The 27,285-nt window shown below is 42.3% G+C and overlaps 1 protein-coding gene across 1 annotated transcript in view; it reads right to left on the bottom strand.

Annotated features, from left to right (window-relative positions):
• SPON1 (spondin 1) overlaps nt 1-27,285 on the bottom strand; it is a 362,076-nt gene that overhangs the window by 321,391 nt on the left and 13,400 nt on the right. The window contains exon 2 of the mRNA XM_056851935.1: nt 17,611-17,717. Coding sequence (XP_056707913.1) covers nt 17,611-17,717 — 107 coding nt within the window. The remainder of the gene's footprint in view (nt 1-17,610; nt 17,718-27,285) is intronic.

Genomic DNA, 27,285 nt, shown 5'->3' with positions numbered 1-27,285 from the left:
GCACATGGTACACAGAGATGATTTAGATCTGCATTGTCTATTCTTGTGGATTAGCGTTACAAATTGTTGATGTCAGTGCAAGGGAAGATAGATATATCAATGGAAATAAAAAGTTACATATCCTTGGTAAGGCTTGTCATTTAAAAATGAACAATTTTTTTCTTTAGTATTTATTGTAAACATTTATATGCCAGCTCTTCGGAGACCTGCCTGAGGTGGCTCGCGACATAAAAGATAAAATCATTAAAATTAACAAACATTAAAAACCAGCCAATAAAACCATGAAGTATTAAAACACATAAACCATAAAACAACATAAAAGATAAAATCAATACTATCAACAAACACTAAAAACCGGCCAATAAAAACAATGCGGTTTAAAAGCACATAAACCATAAAACACTTGGCGGCCTTATAACAGTCCTCAGGCTAGAAACAGATTGTAAAAACAATTGTAAAAGAGGATGCAAAGCTGATGCTGTACAACTGAGCCACAATTCACTCTATAAACTTTTAGATTCACAATGAAGCTGCTTTGTACTGAGCCAAACCATTGACCTATTAAGGTGAGCCTTTCACATCACCTGACCCTTTAAGTGGAGATCTTGGGCACAGAACATGGGACTCTCTGCATGCAAAGAAAATGTTCTACCACTGAGCCACAGTGAAGCCTTGTATTTGAACTGTAATCCTCTACAAATAGAGTTGTGGGAGTGGACATCTAGTACCCAGTATCCAAACTGCCCCAAAGTTGGCGTTCACTGCACCCGTAGTATCTGGTGTTGGGATAACCTTGTTTATCCTATTTATTTATTTGAAATTCTTGGATCCTGCCATTACACACACACACAAAGGCACCCAAGACAGCTTCTAAAGAGAAAAAAAGGATTCTAATAAAACTATACAATAATTTATTTAGAAGAAGAGTTAGTTTTTATATGCCGACTTTCTCTACCACTTAAAGAAGAATCAAACCAGGTGTTAGCACCACCCGTAGGTTACACTAAGTCTCGAGCTTTGGTGCTTTGTCCCAAGTCAAAAAGCCAGACACACAAACTAGTCAAATGAAAAGATTTATTGTGCACAATAAGACTCAGGCCAGCAAAAACAAAAGATGCTAATGACCGTGAGTGATGAGCATAAGCCAGAGACCATCTTATATACCCCTTTTGCAGTGTTTACTGACATCAACTATAACATACAATGCTCAAGTTTATGACATATAACATTTGCCTAATATAATGATAAAATATTAGTACAATAATAAGTGTAGCTAATTAATAGCATCTAAGGGAGTCTTTTGAAATACAGACCCATGTTTGAAATGCATAGATTCTCTTTGAAATGGACAGTACATGACTGACATCACAGTTTTGATGATAAGCATTTTGTGTATCTTCTGGGAGCATTCTGAACTTATCCTTTTGATGTTCCCAAACAATGGACATCAGATATCTCTGTTGGTGCTTCAAGTTTTCTATCTATGCATAATATACAGTTCTTTACACAAACTCCTGTTGGCATTTTCTCAATGAGCCTTCCCTGTCAGCGTTCCTTTCCCACAACATTTCTTCCCAGTAGCGCAGAGTGTAATCACGACATGGGTTAGTACAAAATCTAATACAGAAAAGGATTAATTTAAAATCTAATATGGCATGTCCCCTATCACAGCTTACAATCACCTTCCCTTCCCCTCCCCACAACAGACACCTTTGAGGTAGGCAGGGCTGAGAGAGCTAAGACAGCTGTAACTAGCCCAAGGTCACCCAGCTGGCTTCATGTGGAGGAGTGGAGAAACTAACCTGGTTCACCAGATTAGTGCCCACCGCTCCAAACCACCGCTCTTAACCACTACACCATGCTGGTGTCAAATGTAAATTACAATAGTGTGTGTGTGTGTGTGTGTTAAGTGCCGTCAAGTCACTTCCGACTCATGGCGACCCTATGAATGAAAGTACTCCAAAATGTCCTGTCTTTGACAGCCTTGCTCAGATCTTGCAAATTGAAGGCTGTGGCTTCCTTTATTGAGTCAATCCATCTCTTGCTGGGTCTTCCTCTTTTCCTGCTGCCCTCAACTTTTCCTAACATGACTGTCTTTTCCAGTGACTCTTGTCGTCTCATGACATGACCAAAATACGATAGCCTCAGTTTAGTCATTTTAGCTTCTAGGGTCAGTTCAGGCTTGATTTGATCTATAACCCACTGATTTGGTTTTTTTGGGCAGTCCACGGATTCCGTAATACTCTCCTCCAACACCACATTTCAAAGGAATCTATTTTCTTCCTATCAGCTTTCTTCAATGTCCAGCTTTCACACCCATACATAGTAATAGGGAATACAATGGCATGAATTAATCTAGTCTTGGTGGCCAGTGACACATCCTTACATTTCAAAATATTTTCTAACTCCTTCATGGCTGCCCTTCCCAGTCTCAATCTCCTTCTGATTTCTTGGCTGCAGTCTCCCTTTTGGTTGATGGTGGAGCCAAGGAATAGAAAGTCTTGAACAATTTCAATTTCCTCATTGTCAGCCTTACAGTTGTGTAATTCTCCTGTAGTCATTACTTTTGTTTTCTTGATGTTCAGCTGTAGTCCTGCTTTGGCACTTTCTCTTTTAACTTTCAGCAGTAGTCGTTTCAAATCGTCACTATTTTCTCCCAATAATGTAGTGTCATCAGCATATCTCAAATTATTAATGTTCCTCCCTCCAATTTTCACTCCACCTTCATCTAAATCTAATCCAGCTTTCCTAATTATATGTTCTGCATATAGATTGAAGAGATAGGGAGATAAAATACATTCTTGTCTGACACCTTTGCCAATTGGAAACCATTCCGTTTCTCCATATTCTGTTCTAACTGTGGCCTCTTGTCCAGAGTACAGGTTGCACATTACAATAGAGCAGTATTAAAACAAGAAAATAATCAAACAGCATCAGAATCAGACAGATTCTAATTCAACAAAAATATACTTCTGAATTTAAACAATCATTACTTGGACAGCTATACTCCTGCATTTCAGGCATTTGTTGCTTAACTGGATACTTCTTCTCAAACACAGGCACATGAATTTACCAACCCCATTTATTGGATAGTTTAAACAGCATCAGCTTCGCTTATAGCAGGCGGCACCCTTGGACTGCAAAGGCACTATTCTAATGTTAATTACTGTCAATCAGTGCCTGATTGTTGTGTTCAGGTGTAAATTGCCTTCAAATTACTTAGCTTTTGTGAAAAGCAATTTGCATGGTGTTGCAAAACATTGCAAATCAGATAGATCCATCTTTCTGCATGACAACTGCAAGAATTCCCCTATTATATGTAACAAGGCTGAGGAGCCTGATGGTCTAACTAATACAGGGAGACAGGGGGAGGCCCCAGCAAATCTTCCTCACTAAGTGAAGTTGCCGTATTTTTATGTCAGGCTTCCCAACAAATTGGGGGGGGGGGGGCAGTGGTTTCACACCCCAAAAAACCCCTCTAGATAAAACTGATGGATCACCACCAGGCTTCATAAGGACCTGTAGGAACGTGCTCATCTGTCGATGACCACTAAAAGCAGTTTGCCTGCATCAATAAACAAGTTATGGAACATCACCAGTCTCTCACTGTGTCTTGTTTATTGCAGCATGGTAATCAATACTGGTGGCATAGACGCGTGAAATCGGAGCTGATGAAAACATTACACTAAAATGGGATTCATTGAAGAATGAAAGCACACAGAGGAGAGCAGGATATTGCCTACTGGCCTCACACCATGTGCATTCAGTATAAGTCGTGAACCAGGGCCTAGGTACATGCAAATATACACATGTACAAGTACATATGTCTCAATCAGGTGGACCAGTAGTATGGCCATAAGATGTTCAAGAGCTGACTGGAGGATTAGGGTACTTTACAGGACAAAATGAATACCCTCATGGTCTAGGATAAAAGGAAATGTAACACAATGTAATGGAACTAAGTGAAACTCAACAAAACCAGGGACAAACAAGGCTGGATATTTATAAGCTGGTGATAACAAAAGAGGGGAAAGAGAGGAAGTTCTTAGCTGATCACAACTCAACTATCAGCCAGCAATACATAACTGAACAGCACTTTCCATAAATAACCATTTGTGCAAATTGACCTGACAGATCACTGGGGTCTCTGACCATGCTAGCAAAAACCTTCCATTTAGTCTCCTGAGGATAATGTTTCCCAGTGGTGGGCCATCTGTAATGCCTAAGTTGTGGTAAAAAACAGAGCAGAAAATCCCACAGGACCATAAATAACACGACTGATAACAGTGATGGGCAATCCTTACCCTCCCCATGGGTGTCACATGAGAAGAAATAACTTTTTGCAAATTCCCTGCTGAGTGCTTTAAAAAAAAAATCCCACCTCCCTTGCCAATTGCCCCTTCCCAAGTAATAAAAGCAACTTCCCCTAACTAACTGTTTGTGTGGACATCTTTTTGCAACTATCATTCTTGCAACAACAAAATTCCTGTCTCTTCCAGCCATCATTTCCTGTCAGATATGATAAAAATTATAGATTTCTTGACCTCCCAATTCAATTTCCATCATTCCTAGCAACTGGAGGAGGGCCAGGAAGATGGGAATGGTGTAACTCCAAGAAGGACAAACTATTAAATGCAGTGTTTTGTGCCCTCTCTGCTGCCAGTTACTCCCTCACCGAAGATAAGGTTTTGTTACTCTGGAATCAGGAGGACCTGGCCAAGAGGACAGTATAACAAAGGTAGCCTCCCAGTCCTAGATTTGAAGGCTGAGGCTTTCTAAATTTGGAGTAGGAAGGTTCGCATTGTGACCCTCTTCCCCACCTGAACTTCATCAATATCAACAGATGTTACCTGTTAACTGAGCCAAACTTTGTTAAATTAATTGGCTGCCTAACTAGGGGTCTGATTAGGGTAGGTTGCTGTATTCTGGAGATTCATTAAAACTGCTGAGAGTAGAAAGAGGAGCAAGGAAATAAATGGAAATACCTTTACTTCTTAAATTTTTGCAATAAAAATCCTATCAGTGCTACTGTAATGCCTCCTGAAAACTTTGGGTCTCTAGAACTGATGCTGCTTATTTTACAACAGTATTGGATCATTAGATTTAAAGCATCAGTTGCATCCTGTATGTTTTTACAAAGATCAATTTGCAATAACAACAACACTGTTTCTTTCTGCAAAGAGACAACATGTTCATGTCATCTCTAGAACAATCATAGCTTAAGAGATGAGTCCTTCTCTGATCCTGCAACATTCCAGGCAGTAGCTAAAGAGAATAAAGAAGTAAAAGTTGTTTTTCAGCTGCTGCACATCTACACAGATGCTTGAACAGCTGGGCTATTTAAAAGATCAAGACCTCCTTGATTTATGATTAATGACGGCTGACCAGATCTGCTGAATTACGGAACGTGTAAAGGCAAATCAGCAAGAAGGTGGCCCTCAGAGCTTTAAGCAGACTCTGTAGGCCAGACCCAAGGCCGCCTTCTGATTCCAAACTGGGAACACTAACTTTGAAAAGTACTAACATTTCATCTTGACGGGGCACAATTGTGGACTACAGAATATCTGTGCTGTTACTCTGTTTTGGAAAAGTGTTAGTTCTGCCATCTAGCCTGTTCATAATCATAATGACCTATTTATAATTTCCAACAAGATAGAAATAAATTAATTGGATTACGCAAGCCATTGTAACAATGTCCAAAGTATCACAGTTTGGGATTTTAATATATTCTCCCCCAGTTCTCTTCTATTCAGACTTTTGCAGCTCTATTACACTGTTAAACAGAAAGAATGAGAAGAAGAGTTGGTTTTTATACCCCAATTTTCTCTACCTTTTAAGGAGACACAAACCAGCTTACAATTGCCTTCCCTTCCTCTCCCCACAACAGACACCTTGTGAGGTAGGTGGGGCTCAGAGAGTTCTGAGAGAACTGTGACAAGCCCGAGGTCACCCAGCAGGCTTCATGCGTAGGAGTGGGGAAAACAACCCAGTTTGCCAGATTAGAGTCTGCCACCCATGTGGAGGAGTTGAGAATCAATCTCGGTTCTCCAGATTAGAGTCTGCCACTCTTAACCACTACGCTACGCTGGGAAACAGTTCAGAAGTTCAGTGGAAAAGAAACTTCGTAACATCTATCTTATTTTCTTCAGTGTTATATTCAAACCATTAATGAAAGTTAACTTCTTGTTTGTTTAATCCTGTCTCAAGGAAAGAGACCACCACACACAGGCTTTCAGTCGATCAGTCTATCTATCAGTCTGTCTGTCTGTCTGTCTGTCTGTCTGTCTATATCTGGGCATGAATAAATGGTGGCAGCATGTGAATGGAGCAGTATTTGAGCCCCCAACCCCAATAACTGTGCAGCATTTCAGTGAAAGGAAACTGTTAAAGAGGCTGGACTACCCTACCTGCTGATGTGTCTGCAAGCAAGAGCGAGGACCTGAGAGGTAACATGGTCATGGCTCTCTATTTTAAAAGAAGCAAGAAGGGTAATGTTGCTTGATGGCCCAACCTACTTCCTGCAAGGAAGTGGTTGTGGAGGGTGATAGGTACTCTGTGTGAGTTAAGGTGCGTCCCACTGGTAGTCTTATTAGAATTGCATTCAATAACTAGATTGCTGTTGATTAATCTGAGTTGGTATTGCTGACAGGCAGTGTTTGTGCTACTGTTATGTCGAGTGATTTGGCCAAGTAGATTTGAAGTTACAGTGCTTGTAGTATCGTCACTTCATAAGCAGATTTTGAAGTAATACACAGAGTTTGCATTATACATTAAGAGGTGATTGCATTCCCAAGGAGTTTGAATTGTAAATTATGTAATAAGCAGAGTTGGAATTGCATGGATTTGGGGCACTGTAAGAATTTTACATTGCAAGCTAGGTAATAAGCAGTTGGTGGCACTGTAAGAAATTGGTGATTCAAGATAAGCAGTAGGCAGACTGGGCATTATTTGGGCATTACAAAACATTTGCATTGCAAACTGCAAAAGCTTTGTAATCAGAAGAGTTCGTGGCATTGCAAGTGGTTAAATTGTAAGCATAGTTGGTGGTAGGCAAGGGGTTTGGGCTTGCAGTTAAAACGAGTAGCTGTGCTGATTGAAACTTTGAAGTAAGTAGTGAGAGATACTGGATTGTTGTTTAATTTTCTTGCCATTCTTTTGCCATGTGAGGAGTCTAAGCTAACAAACAAACATGTACCCGGTTTTATCCAAATGTATGTTCTTCCTTTTTATATGCCAATAAAGGCTTGTGTTGTGTAACAAACAAAGGCAACTTAAAAGTGCAGAAGTTTGGAAGTCCTCCCCTGAAGGTGCCCATTCCACTGTTGTCTGATGAGAAATACTCTAGTGTCTGCAAATGGTGGCCAGAATAGAACAGCAGCTTAATTTACATGGGCAAATAGCAAGCAGGGCACCTATGCCCACAAAAGTAGTATAGTGTTAATATAATGCCTCCTTGTTTTCTGATTTGGTTGCCAGGATAGTGATTCTGGAGAAGGGACCTCTGTGAAAAGTCGTCTGGTCTTTCTAAAGCCAGGACAATTTGCACTGCCCTACAACCACGGTTAGATGACGCAGATTCGCCATCCACCTTTACAAGTGAGCTAAGAGCTTGTTCAGCCAGCTCCTAGACCACACTGGGTGTCTGAGGAACAGAAGAAGAAGACGACGAAGAGGGAGAAGAGGAAGAAGAGGAAGAAGAAGCTGACGGTCTTCGAGACAACTTGCTTATCACCAAATTTGGATTAAAAGCTTTAGTTGCCTTATAATTTGGAGCTGAAGAAAGCCTTTGAAACGTGCACCAATGACTAGCCACACGTTCTCCCTTGTTTCCGTTTGTTGGACTTTAGTTTGTCACTACGGACCTTTTGAACTAGTGACTTGGACTTAGATGATGGGAATTTCCCGTTTGTACTTGATTGTTATTGGCTACATTGGGAGCTTTCTCCCTTATTTTCGTTGTGGTTTCTTTTTTGTGCTGAGCATGTTTATATTTATTTCTGTTTTGTACTGTATGCATGAGTGAATGCAGTTCAGCATAATATATGACCTTTGTTCAATTCCCAGTGTGGTTTTGTATTTGAGCCCTCGTGCCGCCAACCTCCAGGTACTAGCTGGAGATCTTCCACTATTACAACTGATCTCCAGCCGATAGAGAACAGTTCACCTGGAGAAAATGGCTGCTTTGTCAATTGGACTCTATGGCATTGAAGTCCCTCTCCTCAACAAACCTTGCCCTCCTCAGGCTCTGCCCCCAAAACCTCCCACCAGTGGCAAAGAGGGACCTGGCAACCCACAGCGCCCATACATATTCACCAATACAACATCAGGGACTACTTGATCTGGCTCTTGGTACTTCATATCGGACAACATCTGATTGAATCTGTGGTTCCCATATTCCCCATACAGCAATTTCTCCTCGCTTAAGCAGCAAACTAGCTTCACACAACTCTAGACTGTGTTTGTTCCTCACCCTTTCTTGAATTCCACTATCCAGTTACTTCTTGTACCATCCTCTGCCTTTTTTTGACTGTTTATTTAGATTAAGATCTAAATTGGGCTATCAGTAGTTATAAGCACAGTGAAATAATACTAAGTATCCTTAAAATAAAGAGAACATATGTCCATGTAGACTTGTTTGGGAGTACCACATGATGCTGTCTGATTTGAATTCAATATTTGGCACCAGGCCACATATACTGGGAATCAGGGAGAAATTCAGGCCTTCTTCATCCATTAAATCAGTAAGTAAGAGGGCTGACTCTATAAGAGGCTCTCAGGATCCCTGTGGGGCTTGCTCCTGGGGCTTGCAATCAGTACTTTGAACAGGGTTTCTGACAGGGGAGTTCAGTTTGGGATTGCTGCAAGAGCCGAAGAGTGGTAATGTCTGTTGGTTTGCTTGAGGTTGTGTGGTTTCTGAGCTGAGTCATGGCTGTGTAAAAATCTTCTAGCTTTTCGTCAGTGCACTAAAGCATATCATCCTGTTAGGAAGAGCTTCTGCTTTAGTGAGATGAGTCAGCTGCCTGCTATTGTCTGACTCCTGGGGGTGGAGTAGGATTCCCAACTGCCCACTCATGGTGGGCAATCTACCGCCCATTGCTCCTGTTACCCACCCACTCTGAGCTGTGGGTGGGCGGAAGCAGGCAGGGGAAGGGAGGGGAAGCCATCGGCGTCACCTATGTGATGACGTCAGGAGCCTAACTGGAGTGGCAGAGGAAAAAAGCAGCCTCAGATGACCACCGCAACAAGGGAAGCAACAAAGACAAAACAGGCTGGAAACTGCACCCGGTCCTCCTGCCTTGAGCTAGGGTTGTCAGGTCCCTCTTCGCCACCGGCGAGAGGTTTTTGGGGAGGAGCCTGAGGAGGGCGGGGTTTGGGGAGAGGAGGGACTTCAATGCCATAGGGTCCAATTGCCAAAGGGGCCATTTTCTCCAGGCAAACTGATCTCCATCGGCTGGAGATCAGTTGTAATAGCAGGAGATCTCCAGCTAGTATGCTGAATTAATATGAAGTAGATGCTGAATTAATATGAATTAATTTTATTCATGTTGTCATTATACATACATTTCAGCAATTGTGTCCTAATTGGACTTGTATGCCTAAATTGTGTATTGCCTTATACACTGTATATAATTTGTTGCATTCATTTATTTTGAGTGGTTAAGATATAAATACCACTGTTGTTATATGCACTATACTGCTGTCTTTTTTCACTAAGTACCTAGCGGTTGGCAACCCTACCTCGCATGAAACAGCTAATTGGGAGAAACAGCTGATCATTGGCAAGGCTCTGGGAGGAGCAGGGAGGGCAGTTGGAGGGGAGGACACAAGACGACTTGCCTTATTCCCCCCCTCCAGCTACCCTCCCCTCTCCTCCCAGAGCCTTGTCAAGGATCAGCTGTTTTTCCCAATCAGATGTTTCGCGCCAGGCAGGAGGACCGGGCGCAGTTTCCAGCCGGTTTTGTCTTCGTTGCTTCCCTTGTTGCGGTGATCATCTGGGGCTGCTTTTTCCTCCGCCGCCCCAGTTGGAGCCGCCCCACAAACTGGACAGACATCATCACATAGATGACGCTGATCTCCGCCCCCAGCTCCGCCTCCCTAAACTACCCGCTGGTTGCAAGGAGGGACCTGGCAACCGTAGGGCGGAGCCACAGCTCTGAGCTTGAGCAGAGCTTGAGGAGGAGAGGAAGAGTTAAGTTTTTATAACCTGCTTTTCTCTACTGAAAGGAGTCTCAAAGTGGCTTACAATCACCTCCCCTCCCCCCTCAACAGGCACATTGTGAGGTAGGTGAGTCAGAGAGGTCTGAGAGAACTGTGACTAGCCCAAGGTCACCCAGCAGGCTGCATGTGGAGGAGTGGGGAATCTAATCTGCTGTTTTGGAGAGTAGCAGTCTTGAGGTTGGAGGATGTCAGTCTGAGATTTGATCCCTTAGAAGGGACCCCTTCCTTTGGTGACAGACCAATATCCTCTTCTACTGAGGACTCCCTCTGAGGTTTGGGGAGGTTGGCCTTTGGTAGTGGGTGATTCAATTATTAGGGATATAGAGAGAGGCGTCTATGGCAGGTGTTTTGACCACACGGTGACTTGCCTGCCTGGTGCACGTTTGTATCCAGGATATGTGTCCTCGGCTTTCCCATTCTAATTTCATGTGCAAACCCACCATCCGTAACCATGCTTGCTGAAAGGAAATTTTGTACACATCCAAAATTACACTTAAAAATACAATTGAAATTTTCTTTTCATTTCAAAATGTTCAAACTTCATTATTTAAAGTGATGAAGGGATCAGGCAGTGAGGTGCCATAATCTCAACTGATTCAAGACAACAGTACTAGGACTCTGACCTTAGCCTCAGCTTGCAAGCACAGATTTCCATCAGTATTAGCACTAGCAAAACATAACATGAACACATGAATCTGCCTTATTTCAAGTCAGAACACTGATAGTCAATGCTCTGAATCAGTAGAAGGAAGCTGACCTTGATAGATCAGTGGCTCTCAAGCAGAAATCTTGCACATCACCTACAAACTGGCCTTTTTAACTGGGACCTTCTGCGTGCAAAGCAGATACTGTATCACAGATACTATATCCCCCCTTTTAACTTACAAATCTAATGCCTCTGTGTCTGCCATAATGCTTTTTCTACTAAGCGATAGGGATCCCAAGGCTACACTGTCAGTGGCAAGATTTGTTTCAGTCCTTATATCCCTCAAACACTAGTTATATGCTACTCAAGATCAATGGATCAAGGAGCTTCTAAGGGATAAAAGGAAAGGAAAGTATCACCGAGGAAGTGCCTCTCCCTCCCCCCTGTCAAGAGGCAGGCAATAGCTTTTAAGGTGATATTTAACAGGAGGTTTGGGCCCTTTCCCTTCCCCTGCCTACATCTCACCCAAATCTCAAAATGCAAAACAGTTCTATTACACTGTAAAAAGTGCAAAAGAGCGGACATTATGCAAGTACCTTGGGCTCCTGTTATATTTTTGCATCAGAATAAAGACTTCCATTGCCCTTTGTACCAGGGATGGGATTTCTACAGGTGTCACACCTCAGATACTTGTTGTTGTGGAAAGATACAATGAGCTCATAGAATAACATAGACACATGTATCTGTGGAGATGGGCAATAAAATCCTAAAATGGGATTTCTCCAGGAAAGGGGGAGTTGGGTAGATAGCGACCCAATTCTAACCATTTGGCTCAAGCTGTCAAAAGAGCCATGATGGATTAGTTTTAATTTCCCTGTTGGTATGTTGACCTCTGTTATTGAAAGTTTTGAAGCAATTGGTCAAGAGCAGGTTCGGAAGGAAAACTTTAAGCCTGCCCACCTAAATGCTGATTGTGTTAGAAAAGAAACTTCCCAGGACCATAGAACTGTTCAGAATGGAGTTCTGGGTAAAGATATGGATGAATTTAAAAAAATATGGTCAAAGGCTACTGCATATTGGGATAAATTGGCAAAAATGGATTTTACAGCTATAGTTAATGAATTATAGAGTAATGTATTTTTTAATAAATGATTATAATAAATAGATTATTATATACTGTCATAACACCGCTCCGGAAGTCCATGGGTGGAGGGCACAAAGGTGGGTGGTGGAGGTTTGGGCACTATGTATTTTACAAAGGATAGCAAACAATGTATTAGCAACAGATGTAATAGTGCTCTGTATATTTTTTGTTTTTATATTGAATTATGATTTTATTTTTGTTTTGTATTTTTTTATTATTTCTTTTTTTGTTTAATTATAAAAAGCAAAAATAAAATTTTTTTTTAAAAAAGAATGGAGTTCTGGATCAAGGCTCTGATCACAGACTGATCCTATTAGACTGTGCCAGAGATGCCAGATCTTGGACCCATTCCTTGGATAGAAATTTCTTACTGTGTGAGAGCTGTTGAGGAGGAGCAACACTCCTATGGGTTTACTCCCCCAGCCCTATGCTATCTTGGATTCATCGAAGCCAAAGACATAATTAAACAGCAAATCTGGGCTGCAGCCCTTCAAGTAGCCAAAGCATGGGTACAGTCTTATCTGGTAGGAGGGAATCATGGTAAAAACTTTGTTGTGCATATTATGTTGTAGAATTCCCTAAATACCAAAGAGCCTTCACCTGAACCTGCTTTCATGCATTACCATCAGCTTTTTTGGAGGATAGACACGTATCCCTTACTCTCAATGTGTTTACCCCTGCCAATTGGACAGGGTTGGAACATTTGATCACGTGTTATTGTATTGTTCTTTGTATAGGGACATTTAATCCCTGTACATAACTCATCTTATCAAATTGTCCAGGTTGAGTGGATCAATCTTATATTTCTTTCCTTCTAATGAAACCACCTTTAAGGTGGCCAAATTTTGCGCCTCTGTATGCTCATCAAGGAAGCAACTGGTAAAGTCATTTTATTAATTATTCCTGCCATTTTGAAATGAGCCTATTATATGGCTCTGAAATTTCATTGTATGTGGATGTGCTAATGACTTTGTGTGTCATTCTCAGCTGATCTACGATCGTAACACATCAAGATTGATTGGCTGGATAGAAATGTTGAGGAGCTTATAAGTGATTAGCTAGCCATGTGTCCTTTGATTCTTTTCTCAGGATTCCACCTGCAACTCGCTATTGATTGTTTCCAGTTATGGGTTTCTTTCTAGAATTTATGGATAGTTGTTAAAGATTTGTTTTTATTCACAATCCATGAGTTTGAACTGACTGCACAGAATCCCACCCATATTTTAGCCAGGCTACTTTGTTCTACAGTGACCAAGTTCTACCAGTTCTGAATAGGAAAGCTGATGGAGAGGGGGAAAGGGAATGGACCAAGGGAATTCTTACTTTTCTTCCAACTACGGATCCAGGGGCAACTATAAGGCAAGATTTCCTGGGACTGAAGTTAGGATGTCAGTCTTTAATGAATGCAAAAATTACAGCCAGGTGTTACCTCTACAAAGAGCATTTAATAGAGTGTTTGTGGGTGGAAGGTCAATGAATGCCACTTTATGCTAAAAATATGAATTTAGTTATTTAAAACCTTTGAAATAGTCATCTGCCAATAAAAATGCTGATTTCAGCTTCTAAGCAGTATAATAAAACTAATTAAATAGCTTAATAATTATCCCTCCACTGAGATCCATGAGGCGTTTGGAGATATGTAGAAAGTTTCATTTTCTGCCAATTCCCAAGTTCAAAATTCTTGTCTATTCTGCAAAGTAAAGGGAGTTTTTGACTAGATCTTGAGAACATAGCTAGGCCTGGAGTCCAGATCCTTGTTAAAAAAAAACACCCTCCTTTTCTTGTCAGTGCTGAAAAGTTAATTGGATATTAGCTGCAATAGGACATTAATGGCAGGAATGCGCCCAACTGTAGAAAGGAGAAAATAACCTATTTTTATTGTAAAGGAGAAATTATAATTAAGTTACAAGAAATGAGGCACACTAATTTCTACTTGCTAACATCTGTGTGATAACTAACTTAAACTTCTACTATGCCTTAACAGCAGAATATTCTTTTGTTGTCTGCTAGACATATATTCACTGACTTTATTTCACTATTACAATTCCACATTTCTCTCTTGGTTTTTTTCCAGTTGTTAAAAGTGCCCAAATCCCTCAAGATTTGCTGCACTCCTCCTGGGGCCTGAGACTGTCGGGGTTGCTTTCCCCCCCATTGTTTCCTATGATTGTTGATGGAGGAGCACCTTAGATCAACACACAGGATTTACCCTTCCCTCTCTGGGCAAGAGAAACCCATGAGCCAAATCTTCTTGGAACATGCTTGTTTTCAAGTTTATAACATAAGAACATAAGAAAGGCCATGCTGGATCAGGCCAAGGTCCATCAAGTCCAGCACTCTGTTCATACAGTGGCCAACCAGGTGCCTCTAGGAAATCCACAAACAAGACAACTGCAGCAGCATTGTCCTGCCTGTGTTCCAAAGTACCTAATATAATAAGCATGCTCCTCTGATCCTGGAGAGAACAGGTATGCATCATGACTAGTATCCATTTTTACTAGCAGCCATGAGTAGCCCTCTCCTCCATGAACTTGTCCACTCCCCTCTTAAAGCCTTCCAAGTTGGTAGCCATCACTACATCCTGTTTGACCAATGGCTAGCTAGGGCTGTGTAAAAAAAAATTCAATAAATTTTGGGTTCAGGTTTATTGGGCCCGATTTTTTCCCGCGAAACCTGAAATAAGCTGAATACCCATAACGGTAAATATGGACATTCGGCTTATTTTCAGGTTTCCTGAAAAAAATTCGACCCTGGTGGGGGTCATTTTTGAGGTAGAGCCCCAAAATTCAGAGCGTAGCTTGAAGGGACTGTCCTTGCACAAAACCCCAAAGTTTGGTGAAGATTGGGTCAGGGGGTCCGATTTTATGGGGTTGTCAGTTGTTTTAGACTTGTTGTCAGTAATGGCTGCCTGTCTGCTTCCTTCCTGCCACACGGTCGATTGCAAGATTGCTGTTAATTATGGGAAATTGAGTTCTTAAGGAAGGAAGGAAGCGGCCATTACAAGTGTTTCCCATAATTAACAGCAACCATGAGGGAGGGAGGAGGTGCAAGACTTTTCAGCATGACGGTTCTGAGATGGAACTCTGTCTCAGCAGTATTTTCAGAAGTTGCACTGAACAGAATTTGTAATCTCAGGAGCAGCATTTGTAAAGGCTTTAGCCTTTATGTTACCTTATCCCAGACACTGTCAATCATTCCACATACTGGGGCAAGGTCCAGAAATAACTCCTGTTGTATACTTTTAATATCATTTTCCCCAAAACCATTATTTTTAAAAGGTGTGCTTCAGGTTCCAGGGGAGCACGAAACTAGGAGCTTGCTGTGGGCATTGAAACGGCAAATTGTGACATCGGCTGTAAAACTGGAATCCCTACAGTAGAATTTTGAAAGATTGTGACTGATACGAAAATTGCAATTCAATGGAACAATGGACTGAAGACGTTTCCCTGGGAGTGGTCAGGCCTCTGAGGAAATCATAATCCATTAACTGCACCAGCAGATTCACTGAGTTGTATGTAATGACTTGCGGTAACCTCTCCAATTAGCAGAGAGGAAAAGTCCTTTCTGGCCCCAAATATGGTGCTTGGTTTTGTTTTGTTTTTAAGTTCCTGAACCATTAGGAAACAATGGCAATCACTTATCACATATTCTTTGAAAAACACAAGAGCTGGAGACCTGACCTTTTTCTTGAAAATAAATATAGGCTTTCCCAATTTAATCATGTACCTATTTTCTGCAGGTCACACTTTCAGTATGGGAATCAGTAGTCTAAAGTAAAATTTAGCAAGTCTTAAGGCTAGATGGTGCACACATCATGTTCCTGGCTGATGATGCCATATCTGGCGGGGAGTTCTTGTTGACTTTTGTAAACATTAATTGTATTGCATGTTGTATTGCAGTCCTCTCTATTTAAAAATATATATACTTTCCCCAGAGCTCTGGAGGAGTTATCCCATAAGTCATTGCAAGCTTCGTAAAAGAAGTTGCAGAAGTTAGCACTTTAAAAGAAGAACTATAGACCGAAGTGGAATGGTGGACTCTGATCTGGAGAACCGGGTTTGATTCCCCACTCCTCCACATGAGAGGCAGAGGCTAATCTGGTGAACTGGATTTGTTTCCCTGCTCCAACACACAAAGCCAGCTGGGTGACCTTGGGCAAGTTACAGCTCTGTTAGAGCTCTCTCAGCCCCACCTAGCTCACAGGGTGTCTGTTGTGGGGAAGGGAAGGTGATTGTAAGCCGGTTTGAGTTTCCCATAAGTGGTAGAGAAAGTCGGCATATAAAAACCAACTCTTCTTCTTTTTCTATATAGCTGTTGTTCTTTCAGGTGGTTTGGAATAAAATCTCTATGGCCAGCCAACCTGAGAAATTTCTTCCCTGGGAACATAATGAAAACATTCTAATGACCAAAGATCATGGGAGAAACCCTCATGGAATTGCTGTAGGAGATTTCTGAGATGGCAAATGAATGTTGTGTGATGACTGCATTATGTAGATTAAGCCTAACAGTACAATCCTATCCAGAGAAAACCCCAATTAATACAGTGTGATTTCATGTTAAGTAAATATATAAAGGACCATGCTGTAAGGCTGCAATCCTATACATACATACTTTGGATTTAACTTGGGGAGACTTATTCCTAAGTAACCATGCATAGATTCAAACTGCATATGTTTCCTGACAACATGAAAGCAACATGAAAAAGCTCAATCTACTAGGAAAAATTGCAAAATATAAGCTGCAGTACTGCAGTCCAAGCTCTGCTCATGACCTGAGTACGATCCCGACGGAAGTCGGTTTCAGGTAGCCGGCTCAAGGTTGACTCAGCCTTCCATCCTTCCAAGGTCAATCAAATGAGTACCCAGCTTGCTGGGGGTAAAGGGAAGATGACTGGGGAAGGCACTGGCAAACCACCCCGTAAACAAAGTCTGCCATGTAAACGTTGGGATGTGACATCACCCCATGGGTCAGGAATGACCCGGTGCTTGCACAGGGGACCTTTACCTTTTTATTTGTTATTAATGGGAGCGAAGGCAGCATGGTATAGCCCAATCTCATTAGATCTCGGAAGCTAAGTAGGGTCGGTACTTGGGAGGGAGACCACCATGGAAGACTCTGCAGAGGAAGGCAATGGCAAACCACCTCTGCTTCTCACTTGCCTTGAAAGCCCCTTGCTGGCGTTGCCATAAGACAGCTGCGACTTGATGGCACTTCACACACATGCATTTGTTATTAATAGTTTTGGTAGAATCTGATCTCTTGATATCCTACTTGAGGCGGTAGCTCCAACCACAGTCTCATGCACACTTATATGTGGATAAGTAATTGATTTCAGGGAAGTTTAGTTCTCAGGTAAACGGCAAAGAGCAGGGTGCAAGGTTTAACTGAACTCCCCACCAAATTAGAGCACACATTGATGTATTTTCCCTTATCATAGAAATGTGACCTTATAAAGAACTGGCACTACAGAGGTGACTTACAGCATACATAAGCTATAGAAAAACCAACATGGTGCAATTGCATACAACGCATATTTCCTTCTAAGAAGTTATCACCTAGCCAAGGTTACCGGTGACCCACCGTTCAAGAATCCATTTCTCACCTGAAAGGTTCCCGCATGGTCTTCTTCTTTGTCTCCCTCTTTGCCTTCTTTCAAAGCAATCAGTGTGAATCCACGAAAGTAGGCTGGAGTGGCAGCAGAAAGAGTTACTGGGGAGAGAAAGGCAGAGAAAGGCAGAAAAATAAGAATTTCAAGATGAACTTCTGACAAACTGTTCGCTTACTTTCTTGGTAACTGGGCTAACCTTTTGTTAATTAAAGCAAGGCCAATAGTACATTTAGCAGTGATAAAAGCCCATTTTGGTGTTCTTCTCAGAACACAGAATGAACTTAAGTGGGAGGGGAGAAGTGGGATTGTGATGTGAAACTCTGCTCCCAACCTACATGTGTTAATTATAATATCTATAGAGACAGCTTAGGTGCTAACAATGATGTGCAAGAATGACTGAGAATCCTGAAAAGGCTGTGCTCTTGCTTGCATGGAGACAACTGTACATATGTATAGGTGCACATACACATGACTATGCACATAAACAACTTGCCACTGGAATCCTGCTCCCCCACCACATGTTCCTTCTACCTGCTTAACTATCTGAAAAGAGATGTATAGAAATCCAGTATATATATATATAGATAGATAGATACACACACACACAAGCTTCATTATATGAAAGCCCAGTACAATTCATAATCAGCTGAGTGGGATTTCAAGAAGTTCCCACAAATCTTTTGAGGGACTATTATTATAATTGGCTGACTTTCTGTCCTTTCAGTCCTGTGTATTCCTGTACAGTGGATGGCCACACCACCAGCATCCCAGAAATGTACTATGTGACCTTTAATCAACAAAATAATGTTTGCACGTTCTGACTTTTCATGTAGTATCATGTGATGATAACCAGCTACATAAAACCCATACGAGCAAACTGGGTTTCAGAGTTACAGTGTATCTACTACAGAGCTTCACTTATTTATTTAAAATATCTATACGGCCACTTTTCTCCCAAGCATCTCAGCACCCAAGATGGTAAAAACAATTTGATAAAACAAACATTCAAAAAACATTAAACCATTAAAACCAGTGTAAAAACAGCTTATGCCCTGTTCTCGTTGGCAGTGGTGAAGAGGATCTTGGAGAAACAGGAGAAAACCATCTTTCACAAATGTTGCCCAGCTTCTGGCAATTAGAACTATAGGATCAACAGGTGGATATTTCAGCCTCTTAGATATCCCATCAGAGGTAACGCAAAGCACTGAACTCCCCTGCAACATGGTCTTGCTCAGGAAGGGGAAACAAGCTTGGGAGGCCCAGAGTGCAAGGTTAGGCTAATTCGAGAGCACACACATCGAAGCCCAGATAGAATGCATGCCCCAGTTTAAGAAAGGTACTGACAAGTCTAAAAGAATGCCTGCATGGTTAACAATACAAGTCAAGAAAGCTATAAAAAGTAAAGAAGCTTCTCTTTAAAAACTGAAGGTCTGCCCCAATGAATCAAACAGAAGGGACCACAACCTCTGCCAACAGAAATACAAGTCAATAATTAGGCATGCAAAAAGAGAATTTGAGAAGCATGTTGTTAACAGCATCAAGACCATCTTCAAGTATTTGAAGGGCTATCATATAGAGGACTGCGCTGATTTGTTTTCTGTTTCTCCAGAAGGTCAGACCAGAACCAACGGGTTGAAACAAAAGACTCTAAGACGAACAATGAAAATTTGCTTAAATATATCCAGAAAAGAAAACCAGTCAGAAAAGCAGCCCAGCCTTTGGATGACCAAGGAATTGTAGGAAATGACAATGTCTAGAGTGCAGAGGAATTGAGAAGACCCAACAGGGGGTGGGCAAGTGGTCAGCTAGATAGGGTTGTAAAGTTAGAACCTTTTGTCCCTTTTGTCACACCTCTTGTCTGTCCTTAGACTGACATTCTCAGGTCTAATTTTTTGCTTCTTCTCTGAAGTCATTCCTCTCATATTTCCTTCCTTAGCTAGTTAGATAGCTACAGACTATCTCTCAGCTTTCCTATCTGAACAGTAGTTCCTTAATAAACAGCAACCTTATCTTTAATCAGTAAGTCTACCGCTTCTCTATATACTTAGCATACTCTACCAACAAGAATAAAGGGATTGCTGAAGGAAGATGGGGAGATTTTAGAGAAACTCAATGAATGTTTTGCTTCTGTATTCACTGTGGAAAGTGTGGGGCATGTATCCGTGCCACAGCAACTATTTTTAGCTAGGGAGTCTGAAGAAGTGAGTCAAATTGAGGTGACGAGAGATGAAACTCGAGACCTATTGTGGAAATTAAAAACAAATAAGTCTCCAGGTCCTGGTGGCATATACCCAAGAGTTCTTAGGGAACACAAATGTGGCAGAGTTAATCTACTAACCTGTATACATAACCTATCAGCAAATTCAGCAGTTGTACCAGAAGACTAGAGAGTCGCAAATGTTACACCAATTTTTAAAAAGGGGTCCAGAGTAATTTACAGGCCAGTCAGCCTAACACCTGTCCCAGGAAAATTAGTAGAAACAGTAATCAAAGATAGAATTATTAGACACATAGAGGAACAAAGCCTGCTTAGGGAATATCAGCATGACTCCTGCAAAGTCCTGCCTCACCAACCTTTTGGAGTTCTTTGAGGAAGTGAACAAGCATGTAAATAATGGTAACCCAGTAGACATTATATACTTGGACTTTCAAAAGGCTTTTGACAATATACTTCACTGAAGACTCCTGAGTAAACTTAGTAATCATGGGATAAGAGTACGACTTCTCTTCTAGATTAAAAATTGGTTAAATGATAGGAAGCAAAGAGTAGGAATAAATGGAAAGTTCTCACAATGAAGGGAAGTAAACAGTGGAATCCTACAAGGATCAGTACTGAAGCTGGTACTATTTAATTTGTTCATAAATGATCTGGAACTGAAGGTAAGTAGTATAGTGGACAAGTTTGCAGATCACACAAAAATATTCATGATTGTGAAAGGTATGGGCTCCAGGCTTATCTAGAGCCCTGTTTGCTGGTCTGCACTGGGGGTGGGGCAGAGGCAATTCAGTTCCTGCCAGTCTTGGGCGGCAGCATGGCTCCAGGGAAACAGTTGGAGAAGCTTGTGCGGCTGCATGGGCTCCCTGGCGGTTGATCCCCTTCTGTTCCAGTTGTTTCCTCCTTGGCTCTGATGTGGCCAAAGGGGCAGGACTAGGGTCAGTGGACTGCAGGAAAGAGGTTTTACCTCTGGCCCACCAGCCTTGAATTTATAGAGCCTCACTGTGCCACCTGGGGTCAGCTGGCTTTGCCCCGCCCACCCAACCTTTATCAATTATGTCTGTTCAATTGTTGTTACTTTATGGTTCATTTGTTATTACTTCTTTCCTGTCACAACTTGTTGGCGGTGTCTGCATGGGGCTGGATCAATTGTTGGGGGAAAGCTGGCCTGCATGCCCCTTTTCCTCTCCTTTGGAGATCCCATTAAGGGATTTGGAGTGATGACTTGCAGGGGACATGCCCAGCTCATGGGCTGTCAGGGCAACCTCTCTCCATGCAGGGGAAATCACACAGTGACCTAAGCCCATGTGGAGACCCATATACTGCCATCCAGTTACTCCTCAGCAGGTGTGCTGGGAGTAGGAGCTTTACATATCGGTTGGCAGGCAGGTCAGCCAATGTCAAAGATCCTACCCATGCTTTGCCAAGGCACTGTCAGCTGTAACCAATAACAAGTTGTTCCCATTTATATCCAACAATGTGTCCTGGTCATTTGCATGTTTGTTGTTGGCTTCATTGCCGCCCCTCCCCTCATTGACTCTGGGTTAGCAACCAAGGATCTTTGAGGAGTTCCAGGAGAATCTCCACAAATTGGACAACCATGTGGCAAATGTTCTCATAAGTATAAAGTGATGCACATTGGGACAAAAATCCCAACTTCAAATATAAGCTAATGAGGTCTAAGCTTGCTGAGAATGAGTGTCATGAGTCAGCCTGCAAAGACCTCCTCTGACGAAGGGGAATTAGAAGCCAGAACAGAGGGACATCCTCAGGCAGAAGTCCCATAGGAACAACCACAGGGACTACAGCCTGCAGGAATAGAGGATCAGCCAAAGTCAGGAGATGACTCACCATGCCTGCAGCCTGCCAGCTCAAGGACTCCAATTGGACCTGACACCTTGCAACATGCAGTGTCTCCAGAGGCCTCGCCAAGGCCACTGGAGCAGAGAAGAAAACAGGTCCATCTGGCAATGCAGCAGAGATGGCAAAGTGCTAGACTGAAGGCTTTACAGAGGAACCTCCTCAGTAGCAGTGATGAGGAAGAGCAGGGCTGAAGCACCACTTGTGAACTCAGCCTAATCAGCATCAGCTGGCTCTGCTACAGCAGCAGGGGAAGGGATTTAAGCCATCAGTTAGGGTTGGCTTGGTGCAAGCAACTTGTCACCAACCTCCTTGTGTACCGGCCTTGTTTCCCTGCTATCCTTTGGATTCCTGGTATCCTGACTTCTTGGACTGGCTTTAACTAACACCTTGGACTTCCCTTGCTGGTATTGAGATCTTGGACTTTGCCTGAACTGTGAATGACTTTGGACTGTTCCCCAGACTATGCTTCCAGATCTCGCTCCTTGCCTGCACCATGATACTGAGAGGGGAAAAAGATCTTGGGGTGATAGTAGATAGATCAATGAAAGTGTCAACCCAGTGTGCTGAGGTGGTGAAAAGGGCAAACTCTATGTTAGGGATTGTTAGGAAAGAGATTGAAAGTAAAAAATAGATGATATTATAAAACCCCTGTATAGATCTATGGTATAGCCTCATTTAGAAAACTGTGCAGTTCTGCTCACTGTATCTCAAAAAGAATGTCACAGAGCTAGAAAAAGTACAGAAGAGGGCAATCAATATGATTAGGGGGCTAAAACACTTTCCATATGAGAAAAGGCTGAAGAGTCTGGGACTTTTCAGTTTAGAAAAGAGATGACTAAAGAAAGACACGATAGAGGTTTATAAAATTATGCACAGGGTGGAGAGAGTTGATAAAGAGAACTTGAGGGCATCCAGCGGAGCTGATGGGTACTAGATTCAGGACAGACTCAAGGAAACACTTCTTTACACAGAAAGTGATTAATGTGTGCAGTTTGCTGCCAGAGGATGCAGTGACGGTCACAGGCATAGACAGCTTTAAAAGGGGATTAGCTAGAACCATGGAAGATAGGTCTATCTATGGCTGCTAGCCATGGTGACTAAAGGAAACCTACATGTTCAGAGGCAGTCAACCCCTGAATCTCAGTGTCAGGAGGCAACATCAGGAGAAGGCCTCAGCCTCTGTGCCCTGTTGTTGCCCCTCCAGTGGAACTGGTTGGCCACTGTGTGAGACAGGATGCTGGAATAGATGGACCAGTGGTCTAATAAAGCTGGGCTTTTCTTATGTTCTTATATACTGAACTAGAGTATCCCTGTCCTATTTCAGTGACTGTAGGGTGTCATCATTAAGGAAGGATTTTGTTATATACGCACATCTTTGTAGGATGAATTTATGGAATGGCTGACATATAAGCTCACATAGTTTATATGTCAACCATTCCATAAATTCATCCTACAAAGTTGTGCGTATATAACAAAATCCTTCCTTAATGATGACACCCTTTCGCTTCAACAAATCAGCTTTTCAAGATCCACTCCTGAAGAGAGCTCAAAATGGCTCTGCTCAAAAAACAAAAAAACTAGCAAATGCATCAAATGGCATAGCAGGAAAACATATTAGGCTGCCTAAAACAGGGATTAAATAGGAACCATGAGTCCTTCCCATTTCAAAGACTAAGTGAATAATTTATCCTCATGTACTTCTGCCTCACCCATGTAATTTGCAAAATAAGTTGCTTTCCTTAAGAATTATCGAGTAAACATTCTGTTAACAGGCTCATACCACTTGCTGCCAGCAGTTCTGGCAGCTGAAGAAGCAGGCCGCCACCTACGAACACTTGTACCTCATTAAAATTAGTCTCACGAAAGGTGCTGTTTGACTCAGATTTGAAAATAACTGTAACTGAAGACTAACGGGTCTATACCAAATTAATGAAAATAAAACATGCCTTGTGATGGGAAGCTGGCTCCAGTTTTAGGGAAGAAGCTACTGGCACTTAAGGGTTCCACCACTTTATTCTCAGAAAGTGGAGAACAGCTGGAAAAGTTGGCAGGTGTAGGAGAGGTGTGCGCAAAAACTGTTTTAGACTGAACATATTTTATTCATTTTCTCTTTACTCATTTTTATTATTAAACAAGTGGCACCCGTATAGCGGTTCTGAAGGAAATTTCCAGTTCTGAAGAAAACATAGTATTAAGGGTCAGCATAGTCTAGTGCAAAAATGCTGGTCTTGAAGTTCAGATGAACACATGAAGCTGCCTTCTACTGAATCAAAGTCAAAGTCAGTATTGGTCCATCAAAGTCAGTATTGTCTACTCAGACCGGCAGTGGTCCATCAAAGTCAGTATTGTCTACTCAGACCGGCAGCGGTCTCAGGCACTACTTGCCTAGTCCCTTTAACTGGAGATGCCAAGGATTGAACCTGTTCAAAACTCATCTCATTAAGAAATGTTCACAATGGTAACAGGCAAGCCAAACTCCCAACATGGCCATGGAGGACATCACTATACTGAGAACCAGCCAATGGTCTGATGGTTCTATAGGGTTGCTAGACCATGGTGGAAGACTGGGGGGCTGGAGGGTGCCAATATCACATGCATAGTGATGACACTTTGGGGGGAAACTGGGCATGATATCTAATCACTTTAGGAATCACTGGAAACTCAATGGTAAAACCATAGAGTTTCTGGCAACTCCTAGAATGACATAACATCCTTTCTGGGTTTCCCCTAGAAGTGATGTCATGCTGCACATGATGCTGGTGTAACTTTTAAAAACTTTCTCCACTACCACTTAGTGGACAACAAGGATTGCCAGTAAGGTCTTCTGCCCCAGCCACTGGGGGAATCACTTGCTTAAGGCTACAGGCACTCCTTTTCTCATTTTTGGATTTTTAAATCCCCCAGTGTAATTTTTTTAGGTTTTGTATATTCTTACAAACCTGGGGCCTTTTTCAGGTTTGTAGAAAGATCTGTTTTGCCTATTCACAGCTCCTGTAACCAGATTTAGTTGGCTATTAGTATATAGACAAGTGGGAACCCACAAGAAACTCATGGGAACAGCTATCCCATTCCCTGCACCTTTGCTTTCTCCCCTCTTCCCCTACTTCTCTCAGTCTCTCACTTTTTCTCCCTCCTGTCACCACTTTTCTTTCTCTCTCTTCTCCATGCCGGTCACTTTCTCTCTTTTTCTGGACCCCCACCCAATCACTCATTTTCTCTCTTCCTGCCCCCTCCTCAGCAGCAGTGGCTCTCCCAGAATCCCAATGGCTCTCCCAACTAGAGATCAGTTCCCCTTAGGGTTGTCCTCTCCAGGTTGATAAATTACTGGAGATTTGGGGGTACAGCCTTGGGAGGTTGAGGTTTCAGGTGGGAAGCAACCTTAGCAGGGTATAATGCCATAGACTCCACTTTCCAAAGCAGCCATTTTCTCTAGGGGAACAGTTCTCTGTCATCTCAAAATCAGTTGTAATTCCAGGTAATCTCTAGCCCTCACTGGAGGTTGGCAATCCTAGTTCCCCTGGAGGGAATGGTTGCCTTGGATGGTGGAGTCTAAGGCATTATACCCTTCTGAGGTCCCTCCTCTACTCAAATCCCACATTCCCCAGGTTCCACCCCTCAAATCTCCAGGAATTTCCAAACCTGGAGTTGGCAACCCTATCTCCTTCCCACTCAACAGTCAACCTATCTTTATCTGCTCCTCTGTCTAAAGTTTTCTCTTTCCTCCCCACTACAGCCTCTATTTTGGCAAACTAGTATTTCTTCAGAGTGGGGAGCAAAGCAACTTACATTAGTCTCCTCTCCTCTTTTTTATCTGCACAACATCACTGTGAGGTAGGTTAGGCTGAAAGTATGTGAATGGTTCAAATTCATCCAGTGAGCTTCCACAGCAAGATGGGGATTTGAACCTGGGTCTCGCAAACTCTGCTCTGAAGCTCTAAAAGCAATGCAACACTAGCTTACATAGGGTGGCTGTTGTTGAACAGTAGCAAGCAGCCAGGCCTGGTTGAGTCATGGAAGTCGGGTGGTATCAAGTCACCTAGAGGTTGCTGCCAGGCCTAGGGTTGCCAAGATCCAGGTAGATCTTGGAGATAACCCAGGATTACAACTGAATTCCAGACAACAGAGATCTGTCCCCCTGGAGAAAATGGCTGCTTTGGTGGGTGGACTCTGTGGCATTATGCTCTGCTGAGGCCTCTTCCCTCCCCAAAACCTAGTCCTCCTCAAACTTCACCACAAAATCTTCAGGCATTTCCCAACCTGGAGCTGGCAATCCTAGGACTGGCCCCAATAAGTCCTCTCTCAAAGGTCAAAATAGGCTTGGAAAGGGCCCTGCCCCTCCCCCTGTAAGGTTGCCAACCTAGAGGTGGTGGCTGGAGATCTCCCACTATTGCAACTGATATCCAGGCGACAGAGATCAGTTCACCTGTAGAGAATGGCCACGTTGGAAGGTAGAGTCTATGGCATTATACCCATTGAAGTTTCTCCCCTCCCCAAGCCCCACTCTTCTCAGTCTCCACCCCCAAAATCTCCAGGTATTTCCCAACCCAGAGCTGGCAACCCTGTCCCCTGCTTTTTACTCACAGAAACTGAAGTCTGGAATGCTGTGGTTGGCTAGTAACACCCACTGAGGGAATCCACTGCTTAGAGCTACCAACACTTCTTTTATCATTTTGAGGTTTTTTAACCCCGCATTGTATTTGTTTTTAAGATTTCACATTTTTCTTCAAACTTGGCCCCCTTTTCAGGTTTGTAGAAAGATTTGTCTTGCCTGTCACAGCTCCAGTCACTGAATTTAAGTATCCAAAGATTTGGCCAACTTCACTATTAGAATATAAAATAGGAGTTACAATTATAATCTCAAAAAGCAGAATGCGTATGTTATGCCGGTGGTTTGATAGGTCAATATCTTTCCCAACCTTTCTTGAATAAATCCCTTCTTGTTTAGTTGAATACACATTTTTCTTTCCTCAGATAAATGTGACGGGATCACAGCTGCACAGATAAATGCTTAATTCCTTCCTTTCGGCAATAAAGCCATAGCAGCACTGACTAATACTGAGTAAGGCAAAATGTCATCAAGTTCATTACAGAAGGGAACGGATCTCTCTTGCGAGATTTTTGTAGTGCCTACTGAACTATATACTACAGTTTTCATATTGCTTTCAACACAGAGGTCAGTAGAAACCAAAATGCCACATCAAATTGTCAAAAGTGGGAGATGGTACGAAGAAAGCAAAAAATAAATCTCCATAGTGTAAGAAAACGACATTTTGTGTGGACAAAATTACTTAGAAATTGCAAACAAACTGACTGCGAGATGTTTTACTACACTGGTGGCAGAAAACTGTTTTAAGTATAGGAATGTGCAGTGTGCGCACACATACACACAAAAGATGGCCAACAGTTTACAGGAAGGATCAGTTAAAATGTATTACCCTAGTCTAGTTTCTAATCAATAAAATAGAATCTTCAGAATGATCCATTTCTTGTGCTTATACGAATCATGAGAACGCTTTTTTTTCTTTTAGTGTTTCTTTTCATGGATGAGTCTAGGTGAACAGCTAGTGATTTATGTGGCAGGTCTCCTAATT

The sequence above is a fragment of the Euleptes europaea genome, chromosome 6, assembly GCF_029931775.1.
Source record: "Euleptes europaea isolate rEulEur1 chromosome 6, rEulEur1.hap1, whole genome shotgun sequence".
Classification (NCBI taxonomy): domain Eukaryota; kingdom Metazoa; phylum Chordata; class Lepidosauria; order Squamata; family Sphaerodactylidae; genus Euleptes; species Euleptes europaea.
This window is presented reverse-complemented; position numbering and strand designations above follow the sequence as displayed.